The sequence below is a fragment of the Elephas maximus genome, chromosome 1 (genome assembly GCF_024166365.1).
Source record: "Elephas maximus indicus isolate mEleMax1 chromosome 1, mEleMax1 primary haplotype, whole genome shotgun sequence".
Lineage (NCBI taxonomy): Eukaryota > Metazoa > Chordata > Mammalia > Proboscidea > Elephantidae > Elephas > Elephas maximus.
Genome location: NC_064819.1, coordinates 165,641,847 through 165,657,156, shown reverse-complemented (window position 1 = coordinate 165,657,156; position 15,310 = coordinate 165,641,847). Strand labels below are relative to the sequence as shown.

General features: G+C 35.8%; 1 protein-coding gene across 4 annotated transcripts in view; it reads left to right on the top strand.

The window, feature by feature from the left end:
• Positions 1-15,310, top strand: part of ASCC3 (activating signal cointegrator 1 complex subunit 3) — a 413,165-nt gene that overhangs the window by 172,484 nt on the left and 225,371 nt on the right. For all 4 annotated transcript variants that reach the window (XM_049897967.1, XM_049897961.1, XM_049897954.1 and 1 more), the window contains one exon: positions 14,197-14,373. In XM_049897967.1, coding sequence (XP_049753924.1) covers positions 14,197-14,373 — 177 coding nt within the window. The remainder of the gene's footprint in view (positions 1-14,196; positions 14,374-15,310) is intronic.

Below are 15,310 nucleotides of genomic sequence, written 5' to 3'. Positions count from 1 at the left end.
CAGGTGCACCTTAGTCTTCAAGGTGACATCTTTGCTTTCCAACACTTTAAAGAAGTCTTTTGCAGCAGATTGGCCCAGTACAATGTGTTGTTTGATTTATTGACTGTTGCTTCCACGGGTATTGATTGTGGATCCCAGTAAAATGGAATCCTTGACAACTTCAGTCTTTCTCCTTTTATCATGATGCTGCTTATTTGTTCAGTTGTAAGGATTTTCGTTTTCTTTATGTTGAGGTGTAATTCATACTGAAGGCTGTGGTCTTTACTCTTCATCAGTAAGCGCTTCAAGTCCTCTTCACTTTCAGCAAGTAAGGCTGTGTCATTTGTATAACACAGATTGTTAATGAGTCTTCCTCCATTCCTGATGCCTCATTCTTCATATTGTCTGGCTTCTCACATTATTTGCTCAGCATGCAGATTGAATAGGTACGATGAAATGATACAACTCTGACGAACACCCTCCCTAACTTTAAACCATGCAGTATCCCCCTGTTCTGTTCGAGCGACTGCCTCTTGATCTATGTACAGGTTCCTCATGAGCACAATTAAGCCTTCTGGAATTCCCATTCTTAGCACCGCAGAATTAAAATATAATGGGACCTTGGAGAATATTATTGATTTAAATCAGTTCTCTCCTCCCCGTGTTTAACTCTTCCCCCCAAAAAAATATTAGAACATGATTTATAGTTTTTCTGATATACAAGGCAAAATAAAATGTGATTGCGTAATATACGAGGCCAGGGGCCGACTGCAGAACAGACCATCAGTTGCTCATATGCAAGTTGAAGGTGAAGATGGAGAAAATTAGAATAAGTCCACAAGAGCCAAAGTATGAACTTGAGTTTATCCCACCTGAATTTAGAGACCATCTCAAGGATAGATTTGATGAGCTGAACGCTAATGACTGAAGACCAGACAAGTTGTGGGATGTCATTGAGGACATTATATATACATGAAGAAAGCAAGAGGTTATTAAAAAGACAGGAAAGAAAGAAAAGACCAAAAGGGATGTCAGAAGAGACTATGAAACTTGCTCTTGAATGTAGAGTAACTAAAGCAAAAGGAAGAAATGATGAAGTAAAAGAACCTAACAGAAGATTTCAAAGGGCAGCTTGAGAAGACAAAGTATTATAATGACATGTGCAAAAGTATTATAATGACATGTCCCAAAAGGGAACAACATGCTCAGCATTTCTCAAGCAAAAAGAACTGAAGAAAAAATTCAAACCTTGGATTACAATGTTGAATGATTCTACGGGGAAAATGTTAAACGACACAGGAAACCTCAAAAGAAGATGGAAGGAATACACAGTCATTATACCAAAAAAAAATTGGTCAACGTTCAACCATTTCAGGAGGTAGCATATGATCAGGAACTTATGGTACTGAAGGAAGAGGTCCAAGCTGCACTGAAGGCACTGGTGAAAAACAAGGCTCCAGGAATTGATGGAATACCAATTAAGATGTTTCAGCAAATGTATGCAGGGCTGGTAGTGCACACTCATCTGTGCCAATAAATTTGGAAGACACCTACCTGGCTAACCGACTGGAAAAGATCCGTATTTATACCTATTCAAAAGAAAGGTGATCCAACAGAATGCAGAAATTACCAAACAATGTCAGTACCACATGCAAGTAAAATTTTGCTAAAGAGCATTAAAAAGCATCTGCAGCAGCACATCGACACGGAGCTGCTAGAAATTCAAGCTGGATTCAGAAAAGAACATTGAACTCGGGATATCACTGCTGATGTCAGGTCAATCCTGGATGAAAACAGAGACTACCAGAAAGATGTTTATCTGCGTTTTATTTTCTACAACAAGGCATTCCACTGTGTGGATCATAACATATCGTGGATAACATCGCAAAGAATGGGAATTCTGGAACACTTAACTGTGCTCATGAGGAACCTGTACGTAGATCAAGAGGTAGTCGTTAGAACAGAACAAGGGAATACTGAGTGGTTTAAAGTCAGGAAAGGTGTGTGTCGGGGTTGAATCCTTTCACCATACGTACTCAGTCTGTATGCTGTACAGATCCAAGAAGCTGGACTATATGAAGAAGAGCAAGGCATCAGGATTGGAGGAAGATTCATTAACAAACTGCATTATGCAGATGACACTACCTTGCTTGCTGAAAGTGAAGAGGACTTGAAGCAGTTACTGATATAGATCAAGGACCACAGCCTTCAGTGTGGATTACACCTCAATTTAAAGAAAACAAAAATCCACACAACCGGGCCAATAAACAGTATCATGGTAAATAGAGAAAAGATTGAAGTTGTCAAGGATTTCATTTTACTTGGATCCACAATCACACCCATGGAAGCAGCAGTCAAGAAATCAAAAGACACCTTGCATTGGGTAAATCTGCTGCAAAATAAGTCTTTAAATTGCTGAAAAGCAAAGATGCCACCTTGAAGACTAAGGTGCTCCTGACCCAAGCCATGGTATTTTCAATTGCCTCATATGCATGCAAAAGCTGGACGATGAATAAGAAAGACTGAAGAATTGATGCCTTTGAATTGTGGTGTTGGCAGGGAATATTGAATATACTATGGACTTGCAAAAGAACAACCAAATCTGTGTTGGACGAAGTACAGCCAGAATGTTCCTCAGAAGCAAGGATGGTGAGACTACATCTCACATACCTTGAACATGTTATCAGGAGAGATCAGTCCCTGGAGAAGGACATCATGCTTGGTAAAGTACAATGAGATGGGTTGACACAGTGACTGCAACAGTGGGTTCAAGTATAACAAGGATTGTGAGGATGGCACAGGACCATGCAGTGTTTCGTTCTGTTGTACATAGGGTCGTTACGAGTTGGAACCAACTTTACAGCACCTAACAACAACAACAACAGAGTACATAATCTTAATCAGTATTTTTTAAAAGGATCATGTACATGGTGTCTCTGGTTTTGGACTTTTGTGGTTATTCATAAATAGCTTCACCAGACGCCTCTGCCACTCTACCCTATCCTATCATGCCTCCTTTTTGTAAGACAATATATTTTACTAACAAGAAATAGAGTTCTTCATGCTTGAGCACCTTCAATATTCTTCCCTCTCCTTCACCTGCAGAACAAACTCCAAACCCCTCACCATATCCATACTGAACCCTTTTCTTAAAGGCCCCTTCTCCCTTGTCTTGGACCCCAATCCTCTCACTCTGTAAATTACCTCTTATCTTTCTCCTGTGTCTTTAACTTCTCCCTCTCAGTGGACACTGTCTCTTTTACTTAAAAGAATTGCAGATTACCCCCATCTTTACCATAAAACCACCCTCAAACCTCTCCCTTTCCAATAACTTCTACTTTAATAGATATGACTTCACTTCTGGGAATGTTAGTCTGCGTGCACTGTTTCCCTTTTCACTTGTGAAACTGCTGCAGTCTGGCTACTGCTGCAACAGATAAAATGCTCTCCCGAGATTTCCAGTTACCAAATCTAAAAGAAAATAGTTTTCAATCCTTTGTTTTTTTTGACCTTTTTGGTACTACTCGTCTTAATTACATAGTGCTACAATAACAGCTATACCACAAGTGGTAGTTTTAAAACAGAAATTTATTTTCTCACAGTATTGGAAGCTTAAAGTCCAGTTCACCACCTTGGCTGTAGTGATTTTTTCTATGGCCTTTCTCCCTGCTTTTTGGTGTCTGCCAGCAATACTTGTCATTCCTTTGCTTGTAGATGGGTTCACACATAGTGTCTGTCTTCCTTCTGTGTGTGTCTCTGTGTCCGTTCCGCTCTTTTCATAACTCAGAAGTGATTAGGTTTAGAACCTGTCTTATTCAGATATGACCTCATTAACATAAAAAACCCTGACCCATAGCTGTGGAGTTGATTCCCACTCATAGTAACATAAAAAAAGGAAACCCCTATTTCCAAACAAGATCATATTTAAAGTTAAGGGGATTAGCATGCCAACAAGTTTTTGGGGGAAACACAATTCAATTCATAACAATTCGCCCTTTGACTCCCCCACCCAAAATTTATATCCTTCCCATGTGCAAAACCCCATTCACCCTCTCACATCATCCCCAAAAGTCTAAACTCGTTCCACATCAACTCCATCAAATCCAAAATCTTTCCTTCTCAATCATCTAAATCAAGAATGGGTGAGACTCAGTGTGTTCCATCCTGGGGCAAAATTGTTTTCCATCGGTGGGCCTATGATACCTAGAATATAAGTCATCTGCTTCCGGAGTAAAACAGTGAACCAGTCATGAAGTAGAAATTCCCATTTCGAATGAGAGAAACCAGAGGGAAAGAAGAGGTCACATTTTGTTGTTGTTAGTTGCCATCAAGTCATTTCCAACTCATGACAGCTTCATATGTGCAGAGTAGAACTACTCCATAGGGTTTTGAAGGCTGTGATGTTTCGGAAGCAGATCTCACAAGGCACCTCTGGATGGTTTCAAACTGCCAACCTTTCAGCTAGTAGTTGAGCACTTAACTGTTTGTGCCACCAAAGGATTCTGTATTTATATATATTTAATATATTCATATAAATATTTTTTTAAACTAGAGAAAGATATCTCTTTCCATCCCTTTAGACTTATTACTTCCTTGTCATTATCTTGGAAACCCTAGTGGCATACTGGTTAAGTACTATGGCTGCTAACCAAGAGGTTGGCAGTTCGAATTTACCAGGTGCTCCTTGGAGACTCTATGGGGCAGTTCTACCCTGTCCTATAGGGTTGCTATGAGTCATAATCGACTCGATAGCAGTGGGTTTGGGTTTGGTTTTGTCATTATCGTAGATCAAGCTCATGACATCTCCCATTTGGCCTATAGCAGCCTCCTCTAAACTCATTTTTCTGCTTGTTGTCTTCTGATCTGTTCTTCAGTGTAGCAGAGTAATCCTTCAAAATGCAAACTAATTATAATCTAAAGAATTGATCATTCTGTCTATCAAAACTCATGTTGAATTGATGATCAAGTCTTCTGAGTTATATCTTTGCAATGTGTCTTTTACTAGTTCTCTTCTTTCTATTTCTTTTGACATTATCCTGATTCATGCCTTCATCCTCTTTTTCCTAAGCTATTGTAAAATTTCCCTAATTGGTCTCATCGCTTTTGACTTTTGAATTAATTCCTTCTTCACATTGGCATCTCCATATTACCAGGTTATAATTATATAGTTTCTCACTAGTATGTTCATAAACCTTCAATGACTTGCTGTTTGTTATGTTAGAAATGTTAGAATTTCTTAGGACATTAAAGGCTATTGAAGGCTTGATCTATCCAATTGTAACTTCTACATATCCTTCAGCTACCACAGATTCTGGAAACCCTGGTGGTATAGTGGTTAAATGCTAAGGCTGCTAACCAAAAGGTTGGCAGTTTGAATCCACCAGGTGCTCCTTGGAAACTCTATGGGGCAGTTCTACTCAGTCCTAGAGGGTCACTATGAGTAGGAATCAACTTGAAGGCAGTGTCTTTTTTTTTTTTTTTTTTACCATAGAGTCTGGTTAGTCTGGCTACACAGAACTATTTATTTTCTTACTTCCTTTCAGTGTGCCTGAAGGCAAACTATTGCCCCTCTTTCAGAATTGAAACTCATTTATTTAAGGCAGAGTGTGTCCTTTTTTATGAGATTAAATGTTAGAAATGCCAAATTATAATGTCTGGAGTCTTAAAACACTAGCAAGTGGCCATCTAAGATGCATGAATTGGTCTCAACCCACCTGGAGCAAAGGAGAATGAAGAACACCAAAGACACAAGATAAACATAAGCCCAGGAGACAGAAATTGCCACATAATCCAGAGACTACATCAGCCTGAGACCAGAAGAACTAGATGTTGCCTGGCTACAACCATTGACTGCCCTTACAGGGAACACAACGGAGAATCCCTGATGGAGCAGGATAGCAGTGGGTTGCAGACCTCAAATTCTCCTAAAATAGACCAGACTTAATGGTCAAACTGAGACTAGAGGGACCCCGGTGATTCATGATCCCCGGACCTTCTGTTAGCCCAAGACTGAAACTGTTCCCGAAGCCAACTCTTCAGACAGGGATTGGACTGGACTACAAGACAGAAAATGAAACTGGTGAGGAGCGAGCTTTTTGGCTCAAATGGACACAGACTATGTGGGCAGCTCCTGTCTGGAGGTGAGATGAGAAGGCAGAGGGGGACAGAAGCTGGCTGAATGGACGCAGGGAATACAGGGTGGAGAGGAGGAGTGTGCTGTCCCATTAGGAGGAGAGCAACTAGGAGTACATAGCAAGGTGTATATAAGTTTTTGTATGAGAGACTGACTTGATTTGTAAACTTTCACTTAAAGCACAGTAAATAATAATAAAAAAAAAAGCCAAATTATATAATGTGCATCTCTTGAAAACTTATCGTTCTCTTGAATCATACCAAAAACTAGTTTTCCCATGCAGTCATTCCTAGCTCCCCAATCAAAATGAATCATCTTTTTCAGTGTTCCGTTTATACTCCCTTTCTTTGCGTATTTTTATTTATCACACTCCTTATAATTTTACAACATTGTGTAGTTTATTGTATTGGTACCTTCCACTAAAGTTTAATCTCCTTGATGAAAGGGTCTATCTGATTCTTCTTGTATTTCCAGAGTATTAGCACAGTGCTATTTAACTATTTTTACTAAAAAAGCAAACTTCCTGGTTTTATTCCTTGTGATTGCCTCATGTTCCCAGTAGATGGCAGTGTTTCACACAGCACGTCACCATTTATAGCTAATGTAGACACATAGGAAGCTCTTCCAATGCAGTGTAGATCCTGTTCAGGAGCAGAAATTGCATGGTGACATTAGGGACTAAATACACAACACACTTGGCATGATTGAAGAAATTTGAAAAAATATGAAAGTGTACGGAAGCCCAAATCTGTTGTATTTAACAACATTGAACTACAAATAGTGTGCCTGCATAGATAATGAGCCTTCACATATAACACAGGTAGCGCTCCTGGGAAAATAATCCACAAGAGAGTTGCACAGTTGGCAAAAAATGTATAACGCACTCATTATTTATGTAAAAATACAGTAGTTGTCTTTTTAACTAAGTTTATTTTCAGAGAGTAGCAAAACTTTGTCAAAACTTATATTTTGTGTGAGAAAGTCATAAATATTTTACTGTCTGATATTTGGGATAATTATAAAAAGGGAGCTATAAAATATTAATTTTTTCAGTTTCCAACTAGTCATACTTTTAAGGTGAATATAGTGTATTGAGCTTTGAATTTTGGCTTAGGACATAAATTCCAAATTATTACTATTGAAAAATAAAGCATTTCTCATACAGCCTTAACTATAGTGAGAATGATAAGATTATGCTTTTAGATTTAAACAATTAAAATTATTTTAAGTTGTAGAATAATTTTGGCAGAAAAATGACCCTGGTATTTGTTTGTATCCTGTACTTAACATCAAAACGGAAACCAAACCAAACCAGTTGCAGTTTCGTTGATTTGATTCATGGCAACCCCTGTGTGTCAGAGTAGAACTGCACCCCATACAGTTTTCAAGACTGTTACTTTTGTCTTCCCAGGTGCCTCTGAGTGGATTCAAACCACCAACCCCACTTAACCTCTCTAACTTTTCAGCTAGTATTCCAGGACTTAACTGTTGGCGCCACCAGGAACTCCTTGTGTTTAACATTAAAAAACTTTAAAATACGTTCAGTAGCTTTTATGTTTTAAATAATAATTATTAAAAGAAAAGGTCATTTTTATTTCCTTTTGAATCATCATCTGTACTAAGTACGAAGTTCTTAAATGATAATTATGATTGTCTTTCCTGTTATTTAGAGTTCTTTGCTTTTGATGGGGTTTGGTTGGGATTTTTGCTGATATCCGTTAAGATTTCTTTTGTGAAAGCAAATTTATGATAAGATGCTGTCTGTGTATTTGTACTTTAATTTTCATTCCTCTCTATCATTTCTGAACCTCTTTCTTTATGCTACTACAACTAGTTTCTGTATGCATGGATCTGTCTTACTACTGTATCCCCATTGCCTGAAGATTAGACCCTAACCCAGCGTTGATGGACGGGTGATTCTGAAAGTATTAATTTTACTCACATTATATTAATTTGCTCATACCCATTGAATCTCCTAGACTGAGCAAACTTATCAACAGCTTACACAGAAAACGGCTATGAAGTTAATAGCAGCCTCATGGGATCATTAGAATATATCTTAACTGCCAAGTGAATAGAAGTTTTTGGCCACCCCTTAGCTGTATCCTTCTGTGCACATTACAATGTAATCAGAGCATGTAGCCTATAAGATTCTTAGTTTTTGAAGTTTACTGAGTTGTGGCCTAATACATTTAAAGGTTATAAAGGTCTCATAGCTATTCAATGTAAATCCCCATGTGTATTTTTAATTGTTGTGGGTACAGAGTTCTATGTATCTATTGAGTCAAGATTGTGAATTATGGCCTACAGAGCCTTACATGATAGGAAGCCCGCTTAACCTCTTTAAACAATCATCTCCTCCAATCTCCCCCCTCATTCATCTTTTTTCTGCCTAGCTTGTTCCAATCTTGCAGCCTTTAAACTTGCTTTTTCTTCTGTTTCACAGTTTTTATTCCCTCATAACTTCTCAAATGATCCTTCTTTAGCAAGGCTTATCCTACCTATGGGAGGTACCCTTCCCATGTTGTCCTCTATTCTATTACTCTATTTTATTTTACTTATGGCACCTATTGACATTGACATCTGAAAACCTGATTTATCTGTTTATGTGTTTATAGTTGTCTCCATCTGCTAAAATATGAGCTTGAGTGTAAAGACACTATTTTATTTACGACTGTATCCTGGTTCCCAGAAAAATGCATTTAGGCACAGGATATCTGTTGACCAACTAAGGAAATTATTGACAAAATCCTCTGTGATTTCACTAAAAAAGAAAAGAATATTCATCAAATTTTTATAAAAATTTCCAGTTCCTCCATTTATTTCTACTAGTTTTGTTTGAATGTTTCAATGCTATTTTGTTCAGTATTTAAAGGTTTATGATGGCTTAAGCTTTTTTCTAAATCTAATCTAAAAATAAGCTTTGCTCCTTTCTTCTTGTTCCTTTTATCTTTTTTTTTTCCAGTTGTGTCTTTTGTCTGTCTCTTTATTTTCCAACTTTTTGTTACTGGGTCTCTTGTATTTCAGCCAATGGTTTCCTTCCTTTAATAAAGGAATTTAAAATAATACCAATTATTGTGATAATTGATATCTTACATGGTTTTCACTTGATTTTTCATTCTTTTTTTTTAGTGTCTAGCAGTTAGAGGTTATACATTCCATTTCTGTCCTTCCACTTACACTTAATATTTTAACAACTAATATTTTTCTATCAGTGTTAAAATTTAATCAGTATTAATAACATCCCCTTTTCTCTAACAAGACATATTTAACGTACTTTCACTTCTGCCATTTCTTATTTTGTTGAACTCACCTGTCATTAATATTTCAAGTAGTTTTTTTTAAATTTTTTATTGTGCTTTAAGTGAAAGTTACAAATTGAGTCAGCTTCTCATACAAAAATTTATATACACCTTGCTATATACTCCTAGTTGCTCACCCCCTAATGAGACAGCACACTCCTTCTTTCCACTCTCTATTTTTGAAAGCAGGTTTATAAAGTACTTACTAAAAGATAGCAAATTGGTAATAAATTCACAAAATGTGCTTTCAGGGGCAAAGCCTTATTAATTGTTTTCTATATAATATCACCTAAATGTAAAACTTTTCTGTTAAATGCACAGGCATGTTTGGAAAGTTCATTTATTTATTTCCTTACTTTATTTTTGTTTTCTCATTTTTTTTTTGTATATTTAGCTAATTTATATACCACTTCATGATGGAGTCTACTTAATTTTTAAATTTTGTCAGCAAATATATCTGTTTCTTTTAATTGGGTCTGTAACTTTACTGGATAAATGTTTATGTTGATTCAGAACATGATAATCTACTTATATGGAGTTTTTATAGATCTGTACAAATACCTTGAACTTGGAAAGGGGAATTAATTTACCTCAAGTTGTAGTTCTCAATCTGTTAAACAGGAGTAAGAATCATCTGTCTAAAGAGTTATATATATTTCATAGTTAGTGTTTTATTTAGTCTTCAAATTTGCCCAGATAGAAACCCAAAGAGATGAGTAAATAGACTCATTTCTGTCCTACTTATTGAATGAGTTTGTATGTTACCAGTACCAATTGCCATGAAGTAAATTCCAAATCATGACAGTCCCATGTGTGCCAGAGTAGAACTGTGTTCCATAAGATTCTTAATGGCTGATTTTTCAGAATTAGATCTCCAGGCCTTTCTTCTGAGGTACTTCGGGGTGGACTTAAACGTCCACTGTTTTGGTTAGCAGGCAAGCATGTTTACTGTTCGCACTACATTTTCCATTAATGCCTATAAGCAACATTTGGGTGAGGTAGTGTGTATACCCAAGCACTTGGGCTTTCCTGAAGTATATGTGTACTGTATCTTAGTGCCCAAGGAGAAATCCAGTGTTAGAGAACTGCTAGTTTAGGTACAATAACTTCAGGATACCAGCATGATGCAAGCAAGTTTTGACTAAAATTAGATATAAATAAGAGGACAATAAAAAATGAAGAAATAATTGAAAATGTTTTGTGTACGTGCCTTTATGCGGATCCCCTTATTTCACTTAGGATAGCAAGAAGGTGAGAAGATATAAACATTCCTAGATTTTAAGAAAATAATAATATTGTACAGTCTTTTATAAAATATTAGAGATCTTTTTATATGCACTTTCCCATAAAGGAATTTGTTAATTAACTTGGCAAATTCACACAGCCTGTAAAATTATAATGCATGTTATTTAAATCATGGTTACTTTTTATTACATTAGAGGTTTTAAAACTTTTTCCCAGGTTAGGAACCCTTTTTTCAATCAAACTTTTCAAATAAAGCCTATTATATGGTAATATAAAGGCAGATGTGCTATACGGAAACACAGAATGGATATTGTAGGATTATAATGCATTGCTGTCAAGTCTATTCTGACTCATAGCGAACCTATAGGACAAAGTAGAACTGCCCCATAGGGTTTCCAAGGAGCAACTGGTGGATTTGAACTGCTGACCTTTTGGTTAGCAGCCTGAGTTCTTAACCACTGCACCACCAGGGCTCTTACAGGGTTATAGGACTACAGAATGCCACCCATAGTCAACCCGAAAGGCCTTCCTGTAAGATGTGCCTGAGGCAAATCTGCAGAATCCTTAGGGCTCAGGTGTGAATTGTCCTGGACTGGGTCATGCTGGTCATATAAAATTATTCCACTTAACAACAGTTTCATCATAATTTAAAATGGGAAGTTTGTATGTAGTTTAAATAGTACTCATCTTTTGGTAAATACAACTTTTTAAATTGCTAATGTGGAGTCAGAAACCCTGGTGGTGTAGTGGTTAAGTGCTACAGCTGCTAACCAAAGGGTCAGCAGTTCAAATCCGCCAGGTGCTCCTTGGGAACTCCATGGTGCAGTTCTACTCTGTCCTATAGGGTCGCTATGAGTCAGAATTGACTCGATGTCACTGGGTTTGGGTTTGATTTTTTGAGTTTTAATGTGGAGTCCCTGGGGATGCAAATGGTTAATACACTCTCTGCTAATCAAAAGGTTGATTCAAGTCCATAGAGGCACTTTGGAAGAAAGGCCTAGCAATCTACTTCTGAAAAAGCAGCCATTGAAAACCCTGTGGAGCACAGTTCTTCCTGACTGACACACATGGGGTCACCCTGAGTCAGAATTGACTTCATGGCAATTGGTTTAGCTTGGTTTTGGTATCACTAATATAGAGAATTTGAATAAAATAATGTGGTAGAGTGGTCAAGCATACAGAATTATATACCCTACAAATAGCAAAATCATGTTCGTTTTGGTCTCCATGGGACATTTTCTCAGAAATTGGATAGCTCATACAGAATACAATAGAAACGTAGAGATAAATTCTGTAATATAAAATGAAGTTATACATATATATGTGTATATACGTATATATACTTATGTATACATACTATTGTATATGCTAAAATAAAAAATATAAAACTCAACCACTTAAAAAGTAGTCTTCTGCCACATAGAGGTCACTCAGGGGCCACAGAGTGAAGGAAGGAAGGGAAGAGGGAGGGAGGGAGGCTAAAGGCAAATCAAGTTTTTGACAACACTGTTTAGAAAATAATGAAAGAAAGAAAATCATGTACCAGAGATTTTCAGATACAGCCAGAGGTATAATTCAGTGTAAGAATTACACTCTAAAGTGAGACAGGAATGGAAAGAACATAAATAAGCTATGAATTAAAATTTAAATGTTAGATGTATTTTAAGCAGAATGTTCCAAAGAAAGTAGATGGAAAAAATAAAGTTGAAATCAAAATTAAATATAAAATGGTATAACAGTAGAATTAGTAATATTTCTAAAAACTAGTTTCTTTTTAAAAAAATCTTATTAAGTAATGGAATCTGTAACAATTCTAGTCACAAATAAGTAGAAAACTTCTGAGTACACAAAATTAGAAATGGTAAGGAACTTATTACAAAAATGTATAGAAACTTAAAAACATAAACTATCATCATTGAATTAATCAGAAATAGAAAACATGAAAACAGGATTGAAGGAAAATTGGATACTGTTGAGTGCTCATTAGCAGTAAAATGAATCAACTCCCTGACATGCTGTGTCTGTCACCATCTGGCCTCAGCTTCATTTTCTAACCACATCTTCTCTCACCTCTCTTCCCCAACTCAAACCACTGGTCCTGCTAAATGTATTACCCCAGACACCATTCTTTCTTCCTTGTCTCCCAGCCTTTTAGTCTGCTCTTCTCTCAGTTTAGAATATCAGTAACCACTACCCCAAAATGCCTTCCCTGACTTTCCCAAGTTTAAAAGTCATGCTTTCTCTTCATTGTTTTCAATTTTTAGAAGGTGCTACTATTCGTAGAACACATCACATTATTTTTTGTGATTATTTACAAATAGACTTTGAGCCCCGTCTCTACTGGCACTATGCCTGATGTTAAGAGCTTAACAAATGATTAGTGAACAGGTTAATTACTGTTATTAGTAGTGTTTCAAACAAAATTAGGTTAGTACACTACACCAGTGAGCACAAATGGCTTCATACATTTTTGGGTAGTTTGTAATTTTTTCCCAAGTTTTGGTTATTGTTACATACAACCAGACTTCCTTCTATGTGGCTGTTATAAAATATGAAATTATTTGTATCTAAAGTGATAAATAAATGATGATTTGGAAAAAGTGTTTTTGATGATGGAATAATTAATTGCATTTTAGTAAAAAAAAATAGTACTCAGGAATTAATCTATTTTACTGAATTATGATATTCTTTACTATATGTTACTATGATACAGTAAACAGTATACAATGCTACAGGTAAAGAATTATAGGTTAGGCAAGCAATGTATAATAAGGGAAGGAAAATCCTGGTATCATAAATGGATTAAGAATTTTTAAAAAATTTAGTTACCTTGGAAATAAGTTTTCATTAGATATGTGTATAAAGACAAAAACCAAATCCGTTGCCATCAAGTCAATTCTGACTCAGGAAGACCCAATAGGACAGAGTGGCACTGCCCCATAGGGTTTCTAAAGAGCAGCTAGTACATTTGAACTGCTGATCTTTTGGTTAGCAGCCAAGCTCTTAACCACTTCACCACCAGGGCTCCTAAATGTATGTAGCTGCAAATATTTAAGTGTTAGGCGACTGCCATCACCTTAAATTTAAAGTTGTAAAACAGAGAAGTCTAGAGTTTTTATATTTAAAATGAATTTGAAGTTACTGAACTTCAGAATAAATAGCAGGTATTTTTAACTCCTGAAATTATAAATTGATGAAATTTACATTAAAATCTAATCTGTCATTTATCCTGACATTTTTTAGGGAAAATAGAAGAAAACATTTAATTAATAGGATTTTTCAGATTAAGAAACCTACTGAAATTACATTCATAATCATTTTATATCATCTTAGATGCCTAGTTTAGGCCGGTTTTCATATTAGCAGCCCCCTTTTAGACTCTGTGCTATTATTCCGTATTTCTTTGTTGATCTTATTTTGAATGTTCATAATTTTGTATTTACTAAAACTTTGTATTTACTAAAACGTATTTTAAACTTGATAAAAATCCATATGGGTAGAATCTCCCTCATACTTTGATTAAAATAACCCTTACAGGTCGAATCTACACAGAGTATGATAAGGATACTTGGACTCTCTGCAACTTTACCCAACTACCTCGATGTCGCTATGTTTTTACATGTTAATCCCCACATTGGACTTTTCTACTTTGATGGCCGTTTTCGACCAGTACCTCTTGGACAGACATTTTTGGGGGTTAAGAGTGCAAATAAGGTAAATATTCATTTTAGTAAATATCCTTTCTTGTTTTCTAAAAATGTTTTTGTTGGAGTATTGTTGAATACTTTTTATGGATTTTAGCCTCCAAAAGAAAAGACCATCCTAGATAGTATCAATCACACTTTCTCAACTTTGTGTAATAAATTAACTTCTCCAGAAGGTTGCTTTCGATAGTTTACATTGCTATTTTCAATGTATATTTTGCAATCTTAGCCATTATAAGTTTCAAAACATTACTTTGGTATGATTGAAGGCAAGTTTGAGATAATAAGAGATTCTAACTGAAGCAGTATGTATCTTTTGATATATACATATTTTTAAATGAATGTGCCTCTTATGCAGTTAAAAAACAATTTTCATAGTAGTAACTATTAGGAAGGTCCTCTAAGTTACGCTATTTTATAATTCTCATATAAATTATATATACAAATGACATTTCTAAAATTCTATATGGTGCTTTAAAAGTTTATTAAATTTATTATGTGGTATTACTATGAACCATTTGCACTATTAGCGTGCCTGTTTTAGACTTTTATAATATTATGAAGGGATACTTTCCTTAAAACTTAAACATTTATCATTCTATTTAACAGCCCATTTTTTTTTTCTGTAGAAGAAATAGGTTTAGAAGATTCATGTGCCATTTGACCTCTTTACTAAAAGAAATCCAGATGGAATCATGTGTTACTATGTCAACCTTGCTCTTTAAAGCATTACACTATTTCTCTTTTAAAAACAATTTCATTAGTAAAATCGGGCTATTTCTGCCCTACACTATTATAAATAAAACGTTCATCTAAAAAATACCAGAAATAACTATCAGTATATCAGTTAATACACTGTATCTTCAGAATTGTAGGGAGCCATTTCAGATTTATGTAGCAAAGGATAGTTTACAATATGGTAGTGGTTACGATGTATGTAATTTAAC